At 45.1% G+C, this 15,000-nt stretch overlaps 1 protein-coding gene across 7 annotated transcripts in view; it reads right to left on the bottom strand.

Annotated features, from left to right (window-relative positions):
- Positions 1 to 15,000, bottom strand: part of rab3gap1 (RAB3 GTPase activating protein subunit 1) — a 64,663-nt gene that overhangs the window by 28,290 nt on the left and 21,373 nt on the right. For all 7 annotated transcript variants that reach the window (XR_015498965.1, XR_015498964.1, NM_001077788.2 and 4 more), the window contains 7 exon segments: positions 13,217 to 13,290; positions 12,703 to 12,795; positions 6,324 to 6,496; positions 4,118 to 4,207; positions 1,035 to 1,207; positions 761 to 815; positions 264 to 593 (listed from right to left, as the gene is read on the bottom strand). Coding sequence is in view for 5 of the 7 variants with exons in the window: in NM_001077788.2 (NP_001071256.2) it covers positions 264 to 593; positions 761 to 815; positions 1,035 to 1,207; positions 4,118 to 4,207; positions 6,324 to 6,496; positions 12,703 to 12,795; positions 13,217 to 13,290 (988 nt within the window). In the remaining 2 variants the exon portion in view is untranslated.

Genomic DNA, 15,000 nt, shown 5'->3' with positions numbered 1-15,000 from the left:
TTTACAATATATATTATAGTGAATTATTAGCGGAACATTTCTGTGTTTTATATTATGGGCTGTGCGCTGGGTCCCTCTGTTAGTGGCGAGTAATGAATATAGTGACTGCAGCACACAGGCCTGCGCGTGTAGACACATCCTGCACCTGCTGAAGTGGGCTCTCTTGCTGTGTGTGTGTGTGTGTTCACCTGTGTGATGGGTATGTAGAGCGGCTCCTGTGTGTTCAGCAGTGTGTGTGTGTGTGTGTGTGTGTGTGTGTTCACCTGTGTGATGGGTATGTAGAGCGGCTCCTGTGTGTTCAGCAGTGTGTGTGTGCCGTGCGGCTGCAGACGTCCCTCAGGTTTGCTCCTGCTCCTGTTCTCCGCCTCCTCCTTGTCCTCCTTCATCTCCTCCGTGTCGCTCACACACTCGAAGAACTCGTCCTCACTGTCGCTCCAGGAGTCCCAGGATTTCCCAGCAGCCTCTGCAGGCCCCGCCCCCTCTGGCCCTGCCCCCTCTGGTGCTCCGCGGCTCCGGTCTCGGGCCCCGTCTGACGAGCTGCTCTTCTTCCCATCATCCCTTGCTTTCTTGCGCTCAATGCAGCAGTTCAGCATCTGGCGGACACACACACACACACACGCGCATAAAGAGGTGTGTGTAGACATTATATTCAGTCACGTATTCCCCTGGTCTCCTCTGTGTTAAGTTAAGAAGTGTGTGTGTGTGTGTGTGTGTGTGTGAGAGAGAGTGTGTGTTTTGGACAGTTGCAGTGGGTCTTCACCTGTAGTTTCTGATGAAGTAGACAACACCTGAGATCAGGAGGTCCACTCGCCAGTCTGAAACACACAAACAAACAAACAAACACACACACACACACACACACACACACACAAACACACATTTTGAGTTTTTCTGCATGCAGATTTACATATATTCTGCCTGACGAGATTTTATTATTGACATTTTGTGCATGTGTGTGTGTGTGTGTGTGTGTGTGTGTGTGTGTGTTTGTCTGTGTGTGTGTGTGTGTGTGTCTGTTTGTGTGTGTGTCAGACCCGTAGATGAGGCAGTTGTTCTCCCAGCGGTATCTCATCTCCAGCACAAACTCCTGCCACAGGTGGGCGACGGCGCGCACTCCTCCGTGATGGAAGTTCACCATGCAGATGCAGAGCGCCAGCCGGTGCGTCAGGCTGTCTGACGGGCACGACTTCAGCTGATTGTAGAGATGCTGCACACACAGACACACACATACTCAAACACACACAGATCAACAGCACAGGGGCTCACAATCAGGGCGCACTGAAAATTCAGAATCCTAAAATTATCAGCTAAAAATGATAGTTTTTCTGGCTTTCTGCTCAAAGACGGCAGGTTTACACACATGATGGTCATTCACAGAGCTCTACATAAACAAGAGGAAAGATAAAATACAAGAAATAAAACCAAAAGAGACACACACACTCTCGTTTCTCACTCTGCAGGGTGTAAAGTGTTGTTCACACTGGACACAGAACGCACTGCGCTATGAAAGCCATTCATTTCAATGGCAAGAGCAGTCTATTTGTGCTCAACTGAAGCACAGGCGCAGCAGATCACACACCAGCACTTCAGTTTAGGACACAATTCACACCTAACTACTGGCTTGCCTGTTATTGTGATATTAACTGCTCTATTAGTTATTCCTAAACCCTCAGGGAATCTGCAGACACAGACATATACTGATTTTATATCCAGGTAATATTTTCTGCAGATGTAATAAATGAGAGACCTGCTTTGTTTACCAAACAAACAACTCTAATGGCATGTGCATTGTATCTTTATTTTAAATAAAAAATTAAGCATTATTATTTTCACCCCCTAGTCTTTCAAGTTTTTTTGTAATTTTTCACAATAAAAATGACTGATTTTGTGGTGGAAATTCCCAGAAATTTGCGGACAAATTTGTGATAAAAAAAAAATATATACATACATACATACATACATACATATACATACATATATATATATATATATACACACACACACACACACACACACACATACATATATATACACTCACATATATATATATATGCATTTTCTATTACTTTTTTTTTTTTATTGCAAAATTGCCCGCCTGAATACGCCTGAATAATAAGACACATAAATATTGATTTCAATAGTTTATTAATCATTTACTAACTCATTCTGAATGATCTTAAAAACCCTCGACTACTCTTAAATACAAATGGTTTGTAAATAATTCGATACGTAATTTAGTAATGAAAAATAAATCATTAAAGTATGAAAGTACAATCATTAAGGACATTTTACATATGTTTGTAAGTAAAGAATAGAGCATCTGTAGTTGCAGTTATAAACTGCTTATTAACGTATAATTATTACCGGCACTTCTTTTCTTATAAGCATATATAGAGAAACAGAAGCAGCTCTGTGAAAATAGCAGTGTTTAGATGACAATTTAGTTTGGTCTGCTACTAAAACCCTTCTGTATGTTTTTGTAGTCCCCAAACTTTGTTTGCTTGGGCTTTGCTAAGCTAACTCTGTAAAAGCCAATGTCTCCCTTTGCATTGACCTTTGATCATATAAAATTTAGAGATAGAGATGTAATGATTCACCGTGAACCGGTTAAAAAGGTAATCAAATATGCGGTGATTTAAACCGGGAGACATGATGAACGAATAGCGATACATGTTTAGAACAGAGGGGGCGCTGCGCTCGCTTTACCTGCACATCAGCGGCGAGCAAGAGTGAAATGACAGCAGTGAAGTGCGCCTGACTGTGTGAGAATACTGCAGAAATGATGCAGATTAACCGTCAACACAACAGAAAACTATCGTCACACACTTCTATACGCAAATACACTACTAATAAGCCAAACCACATGGACCAGATGATTTGCAGCTCCGCTCGCTCTGGTGCAGCGTGTGATCTCTGTAGATCTTGTCAGTGTCCTCATAGCAGAGCCTGAAGACAGACTGAGAGAGAGAGAGAGAGCTGTTCCAGATCCAGCTATTAGATTACTTTACCCTCTCTGTTTCGCATTAGTTCATGCATATTTTACTCATTTGCTAATTATATCAGATGTTATATATTATCATCAGTGTGTTATGCCAGTGTTCAGTCTCCTGGAGCAGAGGGCCTATTGACCAGCGCTGTACACGCTGCTCTCTCTGCTTTGGGAAAGGCTTTCCTCTCCACAGCAGCCGTCTCAGTCCTCAGTGTAAGAGTTTGTTCATCAGCAGGAGACACTGTAGATGTGCAGAGAGCTCAGCTCATGCCAGAACACACAGATCTGCTGATATTCCTGTTTCAAAAATATCTCAAATCCCAGCACTGTCACAGCTGTACCTTGCTTTTACTATAGAGTCTTCTCCAGTTTCTGTTACTGATTTTTCATTTGGATCTTGTTTTAATTTAGTTCTTAATTTTATTTAATTATAATTTAGTTATTGCAGAAAAGATTTTATAATGTAAAAAAAAAAAAGTGCAGTGTTTGAGAAAAATGAAAGAGCTCTTCACCCTAAATCTGTCTCAATTTTATTTAAAAGTCGTGACTAAACCGTGAGGTGAGGTTAGTATCATGAATCGTTATCAAATCGTGAGTCAGGTGAAGCGCTACATCACTATTCAGAAATGTTAATTCATCCTGAATTTGGGTTTCAGTGCATCTGTAATGTGAGTGAGTTAGAGATCTGCGCGGGACAACATTTTTAATCCCGCTCCTACCAGGTTTTAGTTTTAGTGATGTGTTCGCGAACAAAGAAGCCAAACCAAAAACCACCCAGCTCCATGATACAGAGTCCAGATAACAAGCCGTCTGTATAAACACACGCGCACACACACACACACACACACACACATAAACATAAACAGCACCAAGTAAGCGACACACAGCATCACGCTCTCTCATTCACACACATCCATATATACGCGTGCTCGCTCGCTCAGGAGTCAGGAGCTCTTTTGTTAGACCGCCCGCTCCTGTTCAAATTACACTAGTTACCGACCGCTCCTGCGCTTCATTCGGAAATTTATTCCTGCGCTGCAAGAAACCTGGTCGGGTCCCGCTGTACTCCGAGAATGCAGACCTCTAGAGTGAGTGTGTGTGTGTGTGTGTGTGTGTGTTTAGACTCACGTAATCCTCTGATTGTCTGTCCGGGCTCTGTTGCGGTGGTCTGACCTCACTTACGTCTGCTTTATCCAGAGCTGCGTCAGGAAACAGATACTGACACACACACACACACACACACACACACACACACACACACACACACACACACACACAGAGTCACTTGTCACATCACCCGCAGATGTAAACAGTCATTTAAACATTTGGCATGCTTTTAAAGTAAAATCCAACTAATCTTTTCTACACAAAAGCTCAAGTCCAGGTCCATCCTTTACTCACACTGCATGTTAGAACAGCAGATCCCCTCAACATCTGCGAGACTGACTCTCAGAGAAGCATTTTAAAGAGATTTTTGAACAGAATCGCTTTAATAACGAACTGCTAATAATAGGTGATTTCATTTGTCTTTGTCGTGATGGCAGTGTGACATACGGTGGTGTATTTCTATTCTTTGTATATTTTTTGCTGCTGTAGAGTGTTGGACTCTTCTGCATCATATAAACAGCATCATCTGTGTGCAGATATTCAGAAACATGCTCAGTGAACACTCCTGTTTATCTGAGACACAAGTCAGATATTCTGCTGTCAACATGTGTGTTATGTGCCGGAGCAGCTGTCTTTGTTTTGCTCTCTTTAACCCGCCCAATGCCAGTTTAGCCAATTATATTCCAGCACCGGGTTGCCAGATGGTGGAAAACAGCGTATTTCATTCATTCAGTCAGGAAGACTCTCACAGTGTGCGTCTGTGACTGAAATGCGCCCTCTGGTGGACAGCAGCAGACTCTGAAATGAGCCGCAGATTCAGAGTTCCACATGAGGTTATTAATGAGCAAATAATATAAACATTAGGAGTGTGAACATTAGCTGAGCAGGTCACACTGTAACCCCGTGTCCTGACAGCACACTACATGATGAGATGCGCAGTGATGAGCAGTTTGACTGTTTGCAGAAATGTAAACACAGACATTCAGCAGCACAGAATAGAGCACTCACTGCACTCCAGCACACGCTGAGCTTTATCATCAAATGAACACACATTACAGCTCTTGAACATGAGTAAATGTAGATGCTGAATCACTCATATGTGTTGGTTTGCTCTGAGTCTCAGCTCTGAAGTTCAGTTTCAGACGCTTTATTGTATTCTGCAGATCTGAGCTGAACTCTCTGCTGCTGCTGTCAGTAGTGTGCTGATAGATGTCCTGTAGACTCACATTATTAGCGTTTAACACTGAATAAAGCACCTGAGCTGTAGCTGAGCTGAGCGGTGTCAGTGTTCTGTTGTTCAGCTGTGAGAAATTGAAGCTGTTTGTAATGCATCAATTCCAGGTGAAGTGTTGTAAGACAACGCCCTTTAATATGGAGAATATTCCCTCTATCATGTGCTATCGCTGTTATATAGAACACACTTTTAATCAGCCTTTAGGCTCGATAGTCAGGCACACTACTGTTGGTCGTCAATCTGGCAACCTGCTCTTGCATCTGTTTTGATCAAGGAGTGCAATACCTAGTTCAACCACTGGGAGTGAAACTGACACACTGCACCTTTAAAAGAGGCCAATAATACTTTAGCAGAGAATAATACTGACCACAGCAGATTATACATTCATTAAAATATAGCTTTTATTCCAGACCAACCGAACGATCTGCTCTTCAGCTTCATATTTTTGGTGGGATTTCTGATGTGACACTGAAGACTAAAGCAATGATGTCAAACCTTCAGCTTCAGCATATCAGAAATGCATTTAATTTAGGAATACAAAGCAGCAGAAAATGGATCATGTCAAATAAACAATACAAATATTACACATCTTTTAACCGCACAGTGTGTGTGTGTGTGTGTGTGTGTGTGTGTGTGTGTGTGTGTGTGTATGTGTGTGTGACCGTCAGCGTTCACAGACATTAATGCATGTGTAAGTTCGCTCAACTTTACTGAAGCAGGTAAACTACAGAACACCACCCGTCTAGAGTTTGATTTCACTTTATTATTAATTTTATTATTAACTTTATTATTATTTTGCTAAAGTTGCAGCTCTATAAGAATAAAATAAAGTGTTTTTATGTGTGGTAAACTGGGTTTGGAGGAAACTGTGATGATTATGGTTCATCTTTATTTCCTTGTGTTCAGCAGTGTAGAGTGTCAGACATTGATGAGGGAATCATCATGTGTGAACCGAGAGGTGTGTGTAATTTCCCAGCATGCTCAGTGTTTTACCAGCAGGATGGAGTTGAGCACGTCGTTGTTGAGCGGCGACTCCGGGACACGGCGGTGCCGGCGGATGCGCTTGCGGGCGCTGTGGACCATACTGGAGACGGAGAGCTTGTGTATCGGCACAGCAGTACTCGGCTCCGTCAGCTTCGACAGCGCCTGCGTGATGTCACTGTTCTCTGCACACACACACAGACGTGCGCGCACGCACGCGCACACACACACACACACACACACTTCAGATTGGGGCTGCACAATTGTCACTTCCTGTGGTGAGAAACTCTGGAAGGCATTAGGGCGTGTCATTACTCTCCTCTCAGTAGATTGATGATGTGTCGACTCTGCTACTGTCATATTTCAGTCACTTTTCAAAAACAACAATGTGATGAAAATGCATGACGTTGTGTTTCAGACACTCATGTGGAGTTTGAGGTTAGCATCTGGAGCTAAAGCACACAATGATGGAAAACTCAGTTACGATCAACTCAGTTAACGGCAGCTGGTCAACTCCAATACTCCAATACAGTCAACTCCGCTACAGTCAACTCCGCTACAGTCAACTCCGCTACATCAACTCCGCTACAGTCAACTCCGCTACAGTCAACTCCGCTACATCAACTCCGCTACAGTCAACTCCGCTACAGTCAACTCCGCTACAGTCAACTCCGCTACAGTCAACTCCGCTACATCAACTCCGCTACATCAACTCCGCTACAGTCAACTCCGCTACAGTCAACTCCGCTACAGTCAACTCCGCTACAGTCAACTCCGCTACATCAACTCCGCTACAGTCAACTCCGCTACAGTCAACTCCGCTACATCAACTCCGCTACAGTCAACTCCGCTACAGTCAACTCCGCTACAGTCAACTCCGCTACAGTCAACTCCGCTACAGTCAACTCCGCTACAGTCAACTCCGCTACAGTCAACTCCGCTACAGTCAACTCCGCTACAGTCAACTCCGCTACAGTCAACTCCGCTACAGTCAACTCTGCTACAGTCAGCTCCGCTACAGTCAACTCCGCTACAGTCAACTCCGCTACAGTCAACTCCGCTACAGTCAACTCCGCTACAGTCAACTGCGCTACAGTCAACTCCGCTACAGTCAACTCCGCTACATCTACTCCGCTACAGTCAACTGCGCTACAGTCAACTCCGCTACAGTCAACTCCGCTACAGTCAACTCCGCTACAGTCAACTCCGCTACATCAACTCCGCTACATCCAGCTCCGCTACAGTCAGCTTCGCTACATCAACTCCGCTACATCAACTCCGCTACATCAACTCCGCTACAGTCAACTCCGCTACATCAACTCCGCTACAGTCAACTCCGCTAAAGTCAACTCCGCTAAAGTCAACTCCGCTACAGTCAACTCCGCTACAGTCAACTCCGCTACATCAACTCCGCTACAGTCAACTCCGCTACAGTCAACTCAGCTAAAGTCAACTCCGCTACAGTCAACTCCGCTACAGTCAACTCCGCTACAGTCAACTCCGCTACATCAACTCCGCTACATCCAGCTCCGCTACAGTCAGCTTCGCTACATCAACTCTGCTACATCAACTCCGCTACATCAACTCCGCTACAGTCAACTCCGCTACATCAACTCTGCTACATCAACTCCGCTACAGTCAACTCTGCTTCAGTCAACTCCGCTACATCAACTCCGCTACATCAACTCCGCTACAGTTAAGTCCGCTACATCTACTCCACTACAGTCAACTCTGCTACATCCAGCTCCGCTACAGTCAGCTTCGCTACATCAACTCCGCTACAGTAAACTTCGCTACAGTCAACAGTCAACTCCGCTACAGTCAACTCCGCTACAGTCAACTCCGCTACATCAACTCCGCTACATCTACTCCGCTACATCAACTCCGCTACAGTCAACTCCGCTACAGTCAACTTCGCTACATCAACTCCGCTACAGTCAACTCCGCTACATCAACTCCGCTACAGTCAACTCCGCTACAGTCAACTCCGCTACAGTCAACTCCGCTACATCTACTCCGCTACAGTCAACTCCGCTACAGTCAGCTCCGCTACAGTCAGCTCCGCTACAGTCAACTCCGCTACATCAACTCCGCTACAGTCAACTCCGCTACAGTCAACTCCGCTACAGTCAACTCCGCTACAGTCAACTTCGCTACATCAACTCCGCTACAGTCAACTCCGCTACATCTACTCCGCTACATCAACTCCGCTACAGTCAACTCCGCTACAGTCAACTCCGCTACAGTCAGCTCCGCTACAGTCAGCTCCGCTACATCAACTTCGCTACAGTCAACTTCGCTACATCAACTCCGCTACAGTCAACTCCGCTACAGTCAACTCCGCTACAGTCAACTCCGCTACAGTCAACTCCGCTACATCTACTCCGCTACAGTCAACTCCGCTACAGTCAACTCCGCTACAGTCAACTCCGCTACAGTCAACTCCGCTACAGTCAACTCCGCTACAGTCAACTCCGCTACATCAGCTCCGCTACAGTCAGCTTCGCTACATCAACTCCGCTACATCAACTCCGCTACAGTCAACTCCGCTACAGTCAACTCCGCTACAGTCAACTCCGCTACAGTCAACTCCGCTACATCAACTCCGCTACAGTCAACTCCGCTACAGTCAACTCCGCTACAGTCAACTCCGCTACATCTACTCCGCTACAGTCAACTCCGCTACAGTCAACTCCGCTACAGTCAACTCCGCTACAGTCAACTCCGCTACAGTCAACTCCGCTACATCAACTTCGCTACAGTCAACTTCGCTACATCAACTCCGCTACATCAACTCCGCTACAGTCAACTCCGCTACAGTCAACTCCGCTACATCTACTCCGCTACATCTACTCCGCTACAGTCAACTCCGCTACAGTCAACTCCGCTACAGTCAACTCCGCTACAGTCAACTCCGCTACAGTCAACTCCGCTACAGTCAACTCCGCTACATCTACTCCGCTACATCTACTCCGCTACATCTACTCCGCTACAGTCAACTCCGCTACAGTCAACTCCGCTACAGTCAACTCCGCTACAGTCAACTCCGCTACAGTCAACTCCGCTACAGTCAACTGCGCTACAGTCAACTCCGCTACAGTCAACTCCGCTACATCTACTCCGCTACAGTCAACTGCGCTACAGTCAACTCCGCTACAGTCAACTCCGCTACAGTCAACTCCGCTACAGTCAACTCCGCTACATCAACTCCGCTACATCCAGCTCCGCTACAGTCAGCTTCGCTACATCAACTCCGCTACATCAACTCCGCTACATCAACTCCGCTACAGTCAACTCCGCTACATCAACTCCGCTACAGTCAACTCCGCTAAAGTCAACTCCGCTAAAGTCAACTCCGCTACAGTCAACTCCGCTACAGTCAACTCCGCTACATCAACTCCGCTACAGTCAACTCCGCTACAGTCAACTCAGCTAAAGTCAACTCCGCTACAGTCAACTCCGCTACAGTCAACTCCGCTACAGTCAACTCCGCTACATCAACTCCGCTACATCCAGCTCCGCTACAGTCAGCTTCGCTACATCAACTCTGCTACATCAACTCCGCTACATCAACTCCGCTACAGTCAACTCCGCTACATCAACTCTGCTACATCAACTCCGCTACAGTCAACTCTGCTTCAGTCAACTCCGCTACATCAACTCCGCTACATCAACTCCGCTACAGTTAAGTCCGCTACATCTACTCCACTACAGTCAACTCTGCTACATCCAGCTCCGCTACAGTCAGCTTCGCTACATCAACTCCGCTACAGTAAACTTCGCTACAGTCAACAGTCAACTCCGCTACAGTCAACTCCGCTACAGTCAACTCCGCTACAGTCAACTCCGCTACAGTCAACTCCGCTACAGTCAACTCCGCTACATCAACTCCGCTACATCTACTCCGCTACATCAACTCCGCTACAGTCAACTCCGCTACAGTCAACTTCGCTACATCAACTCCGCTACAGTCAACTCCGCTACATCAACTCCGCTACAGTCAACTCCGCTACAGTCAACTCCGCTACAGTCAACTCCGCTACATCTACTCCCCTACAGTCAACTCCGCTACAGTCAGCTCCGCTACAGTCAGCTCCGCTACAGTCAACTCCGCTACATCAACTCCGCTACAGTCAACTCCGCTACAGTCAACTCCGCTACAGTCAACTCCGCTACAGTCAACTTCGCTACATCAACTCCGCTACAGTCAACTCCGCTACATCTACTCCGCTACATCAACTCCGCTACAGTCAACTCCGCTACAGTCAACTCCGCTACAGTCAGCTCCGCTACAGTCAACTCCGCTACATCAACTTCGCTACAGTCAACTTCGCTACATCAACTCCGCTACAGTCAACTCCGCTACAGTCAACTCCGCTACAGTCAACTCCGCTACAGTCAACTCCGCTACATCTACTCCGCTACAGTCAACTCCGCTACAGTCAACTCCGCTACAGTCAACTCCGCTACAGTCAACTCCGCTACAGTCAACTCCGCTACAGTCAACTCCGCTACATCAGCTCCGCTACAGTCAGCTTCGCTACATCAACTCCGCTACATCAACTCCGCTACAGTCAACTCCGCTACAGTCAACTCCGCTACAGTCAACTCCGCTACAGTCAACTCCGCTACATCAACTCCGCTACAGTCAACTCCGCTACAGTCAACTCCGCTACAGTCAACTCCGCTACATCTACTCCGCTACAGTCAACTCCGCTACAGTCAACTCCGCTACAGTCAACTCCGCTACAGTCAACTCCGCTACAGTCAACTCCGCTACATCAACTTCGCTACAGTCAACTTCGCTACATCAACTCCGCTACATCAACTCCGCTACAGTCAACTCCGCTACAGTCAACTCCGCTACATCTACTCCGCTACATCTACTCCGCTACAGTCAACTCCGCTACAGTCAACTCCGCTACAGTCAACTCCGCTACAGTCAACTCCGCTACAGTCAACTCCGCTACAGTCAACTCCGCTACAGTCAACTCCGCTACATCTACTCCGCTACATCTACTCCGCTACATCTACTCTGCTACATCTACTCCGCTACATCTACTCCGCTACAGTCAACTCCGCTACATCTACTCCGCTACAGTTAGGTCCGCTACATCAACTCCGCTACAGTCAACTCTGCTACAGTCAGCTTCGCTACATCAACTCCGCTACAGTCAACTCCGCTACAGTCAACTCCGCTACAGTTAGGTCAGCTTCTCTACATCAACTCCGCTACAGTCAACTCCGCTACAGTCAACTCCGCTACAGTTAGGTCAGCTTCTCTACATCAACTCCGCTACAGTCAACTCCGCTACAGTCAATTCCGCTACAGTCAGCTCCGCTACAGTCAATTCCGCTACAGTCAGCTCCGCTACAGTCAATTCCGCTACAGTCAGCTTCTCTACATCTACTCCGCTACAGTCAACTCCGCTACAGTCAGCTTCGCTACATCAACTCCGCTACAGTCAACTCCATTAGCCAACTTTGCTATCACCAACTACTCAACTCAAATACCGTTAACTCATCAACTCCGTTAGTCAATTCTGTAACTGTCAACTCCTTAACTCCATGATGTCAACTCCTCAACCCTGTTACTGTCGTCAACTCTTACTGTTTTAAAATGTTAAATAATGAGTGAAACAATATTTATTAACAGAATCAAACGTTTCCTATCACATTTAAGTATTCTGCATTATTTTACATTAATAATGGATTCTGACACTGGAGCAGAAGTAAAGAAGAAAACTAAATGTAGCAGCTTTACTGCTGCCACTAAAAACACAAACTACAGGACTGAAGATGTCCTTCTCAAAGTGAAGATACTTAGTGAAAACTACAGCTGCACAATACATCACAGCATCATCAGTATTGTGATAGTAGTGTATGAAGTACACGCATTGCAGACCTCTCATAAATTACATTTCATTCATTAGTTATCTAAAGTTGACCAATCAGATGGGGCCTTACTATCTTTAGCTCCACCTCCCCAATAGTTGTTGTGCTTTTGGCTGGAGCTCAGAGCTGAACCCTAATGGGCGGAGTAGAGACAACATCAGCCAATCAGAGTGAGAATATCTGCATATCAGGTTTACACTCAGTGTTTTGATGAGCTTTAAAGTGATTTCTCCACCTTGACACTATTTTTGGTCTGATTTAGAATTGATTAGATCTAAAAATGTATCTTACCTGTTCATTTTAATATCATTAAATAAATAAATGTAGCACGGTTTAGGGAAAGGTTGTATTTCAAGAAATGTCGTTATCGTTCAACATCATGGCACATTTTCTCAGTATGGCGCAGGTCTAGATGTGTGTGTGTGTGTGTGTGTGTGTGTGTGTGTGTGTGTGTGTGTGTGTTGAGCATGAATACAGCAGTATGATATGAGCTGACCTTTGCCCTCCTCCTCAGCTGTGCTCCTGCCCAGAATCTCCTCCGTAGTTTCCTTTCGACAGCAGATCTTGAAGAACTCTGTAAGAAACTCTCCTGAGGACGGAGAACACACCATCACACACACCATCACACACACCATTCCTCACCACCATCACACATCACCACCATTCCTCACACATCATCAGACTCAATCACACTCATCACACTCACCCTCACACTTAATCAGACACCATCGCACTCTACCATCACACACCATCAGACTCAATCACACACACACCATTGCACTCCATCAGACATCATCACACTCTACTAGACTGTATCAGACTCAATCAGACTCCATCAGACACACCATCAGACACCATTCCACTCCATCACACACACCAAAACACTCAATCGCACTCCATCAGATACCATCACACATCATCACGCACACGCCATCACACACACACACACACACACACACACACAATCCATCTCTGCACACTACTGCTGCTGTAGGAGTGAGCGCTCTTACCCAGCAGACACTGTGGATTCTCTGCTGTACGGACTCGGACAGACCAGTGTGGCGCCTGAAGAGGATCCAGATCACTGCACAACAACACAAAACAGCGCTGATGACGAGCCGGAGCCAGCTCACACACTTACACTAGTACACTTGCACAGCCACACACACTCGCTGCTCTTAGTTCATGACATTTTCATGATGTAGATTCAATATTTATTATGGCTTCAGACATTTCAGCTTCAATTAAAAACCTTAATTTATAAAAAGCTTTGTGTGTGTGTGTGTGTGTGTGTGTGTGTGTGTGTGTGTGTGTGTGTGTATGTGTGTGTGTGTGTATGTGTGTGTGTGTGTGTGTATGTGTGTGTGTGTGTGTGTATGTGTGTGTGTGTGTGTGTGTGTGTGTGTGTGTGTGTGTGTGTGTGTGTGTGTGTGAATGTGAGTGATTATGTCTGCGTTCTTGTTTGTGTGTATAAGTACAGGTATGTATGTGCGAGTGCGGCAGCACAATGGAGCAGTGGTCAGCACTGTGACCTAACAGAAAGAAGGTCGCTGGTTTGAGTCTCGGCTGGGTCAGTTGGTGTTTCTGTGTGGAGTTTGCATGTTCTCCCCATGTTGGCAAGGGTTTTCCGTGGATGTTCCGGTTTCCCCCACAGTCCAAACACATGCGCTATAGGGGAATTACTGGAATAGTTGGCGGTTCACTCCGCTGCGGGGACCCCAGATTAATAAAGGGACTAAGCCAAAAAGAAAATGAATGAATGAATATGATGTATACACTCGGTCAAAAGTTTGGGGTCATTTTTTTTATTATTAATTTTATTTAATATTTCAAATATTGTTATTGTGTTCATCAAGGCGTAAAACAACTGTAAAAAAAAAGTTAAATAGTTTATTTGAATTGATAAATATTTATGAAACATTTATTACTTACTGTATGTAGTTTCGAATGAAATATTACTCTATTTCTTAATTAATATTACTAATAATAATATTAATAATAATAATTAATATTAGAGTGATTCCTGAAGGATCATGTGACTGGAGTAAGGAAGCTGGAAATCCATCATTAAATTAAAGTATTAAATTAAATTATAAGCTACTTTTGATCAGTTGTTTTATAGTGCAATAACAGCAAGGTTATTCTAGTTAACGAAAACATGCAAACTACAATTGTAAATCACTTTGGTTAACTGAAAATAAAAACGAAAACTAGAACTGAAAGCGGATTGCATTCATACTAAACTAACTGAAACAGAAAAGGGTCCTTTGTTTTCATCTTTGTAAATGTATTTAACGCAGACTGCAAGCCTTTTAGATGTAAATCTATTTACTTGGCTCTGCCCGGTGTTGGACCCATACGACACCTCAGAGTCTGTAATCCTGCTGCCATTGGCCAGATCAAGCTGGTCCTCCTCCAGTCATCACAAAAACAACGGCTGGACACGACTGCAGCACGGAGGCAGCATTAAACACGACCCGAGCAGACACGCAAGACTATTCTTTTAACACATTTGTTCCAAACAATGTGTTTTATTAATGCATCAGTGATCACGATCGCCAAAGAATTGTTCTTTTTAACCGGATCTTCTAAGTGAACTGGTTGAACTAATTCACCAAATCGAACTGAATCATTTGAAGCGATTTCTGTCTCCTGTAACGTTAAGCATTATCCACAAACTAATACAGTTATTACATGCCTGATAACCCCTCTGACTCGACATAAAACATATATTCTGAGTTATTCAGTTATTAGAACAGTACACACAGATATCCAGTGAACCGAACACTAACTG

Source organism: Danio rerio, chromosome 9 (assembly GCF_052040795.2).
Source record: "Danio rerio strain M-AB ecotype USA chromosome 9, GRCz13ab, whole genome shotgun sequence".
In the NCBI taxonomy this organism is placed as follows: domain Eukaryota; kingdom Metazoa; phylum Chordata; class Actinopteri; order Cypriniformes; family Danionidae; genus Danio; species Danio rerio.
The sequence above is the reverse complement of the archived record's forward strand: the minus strand, read 5'-3'. Positions and strand labels throughout refer to the sequence as shown.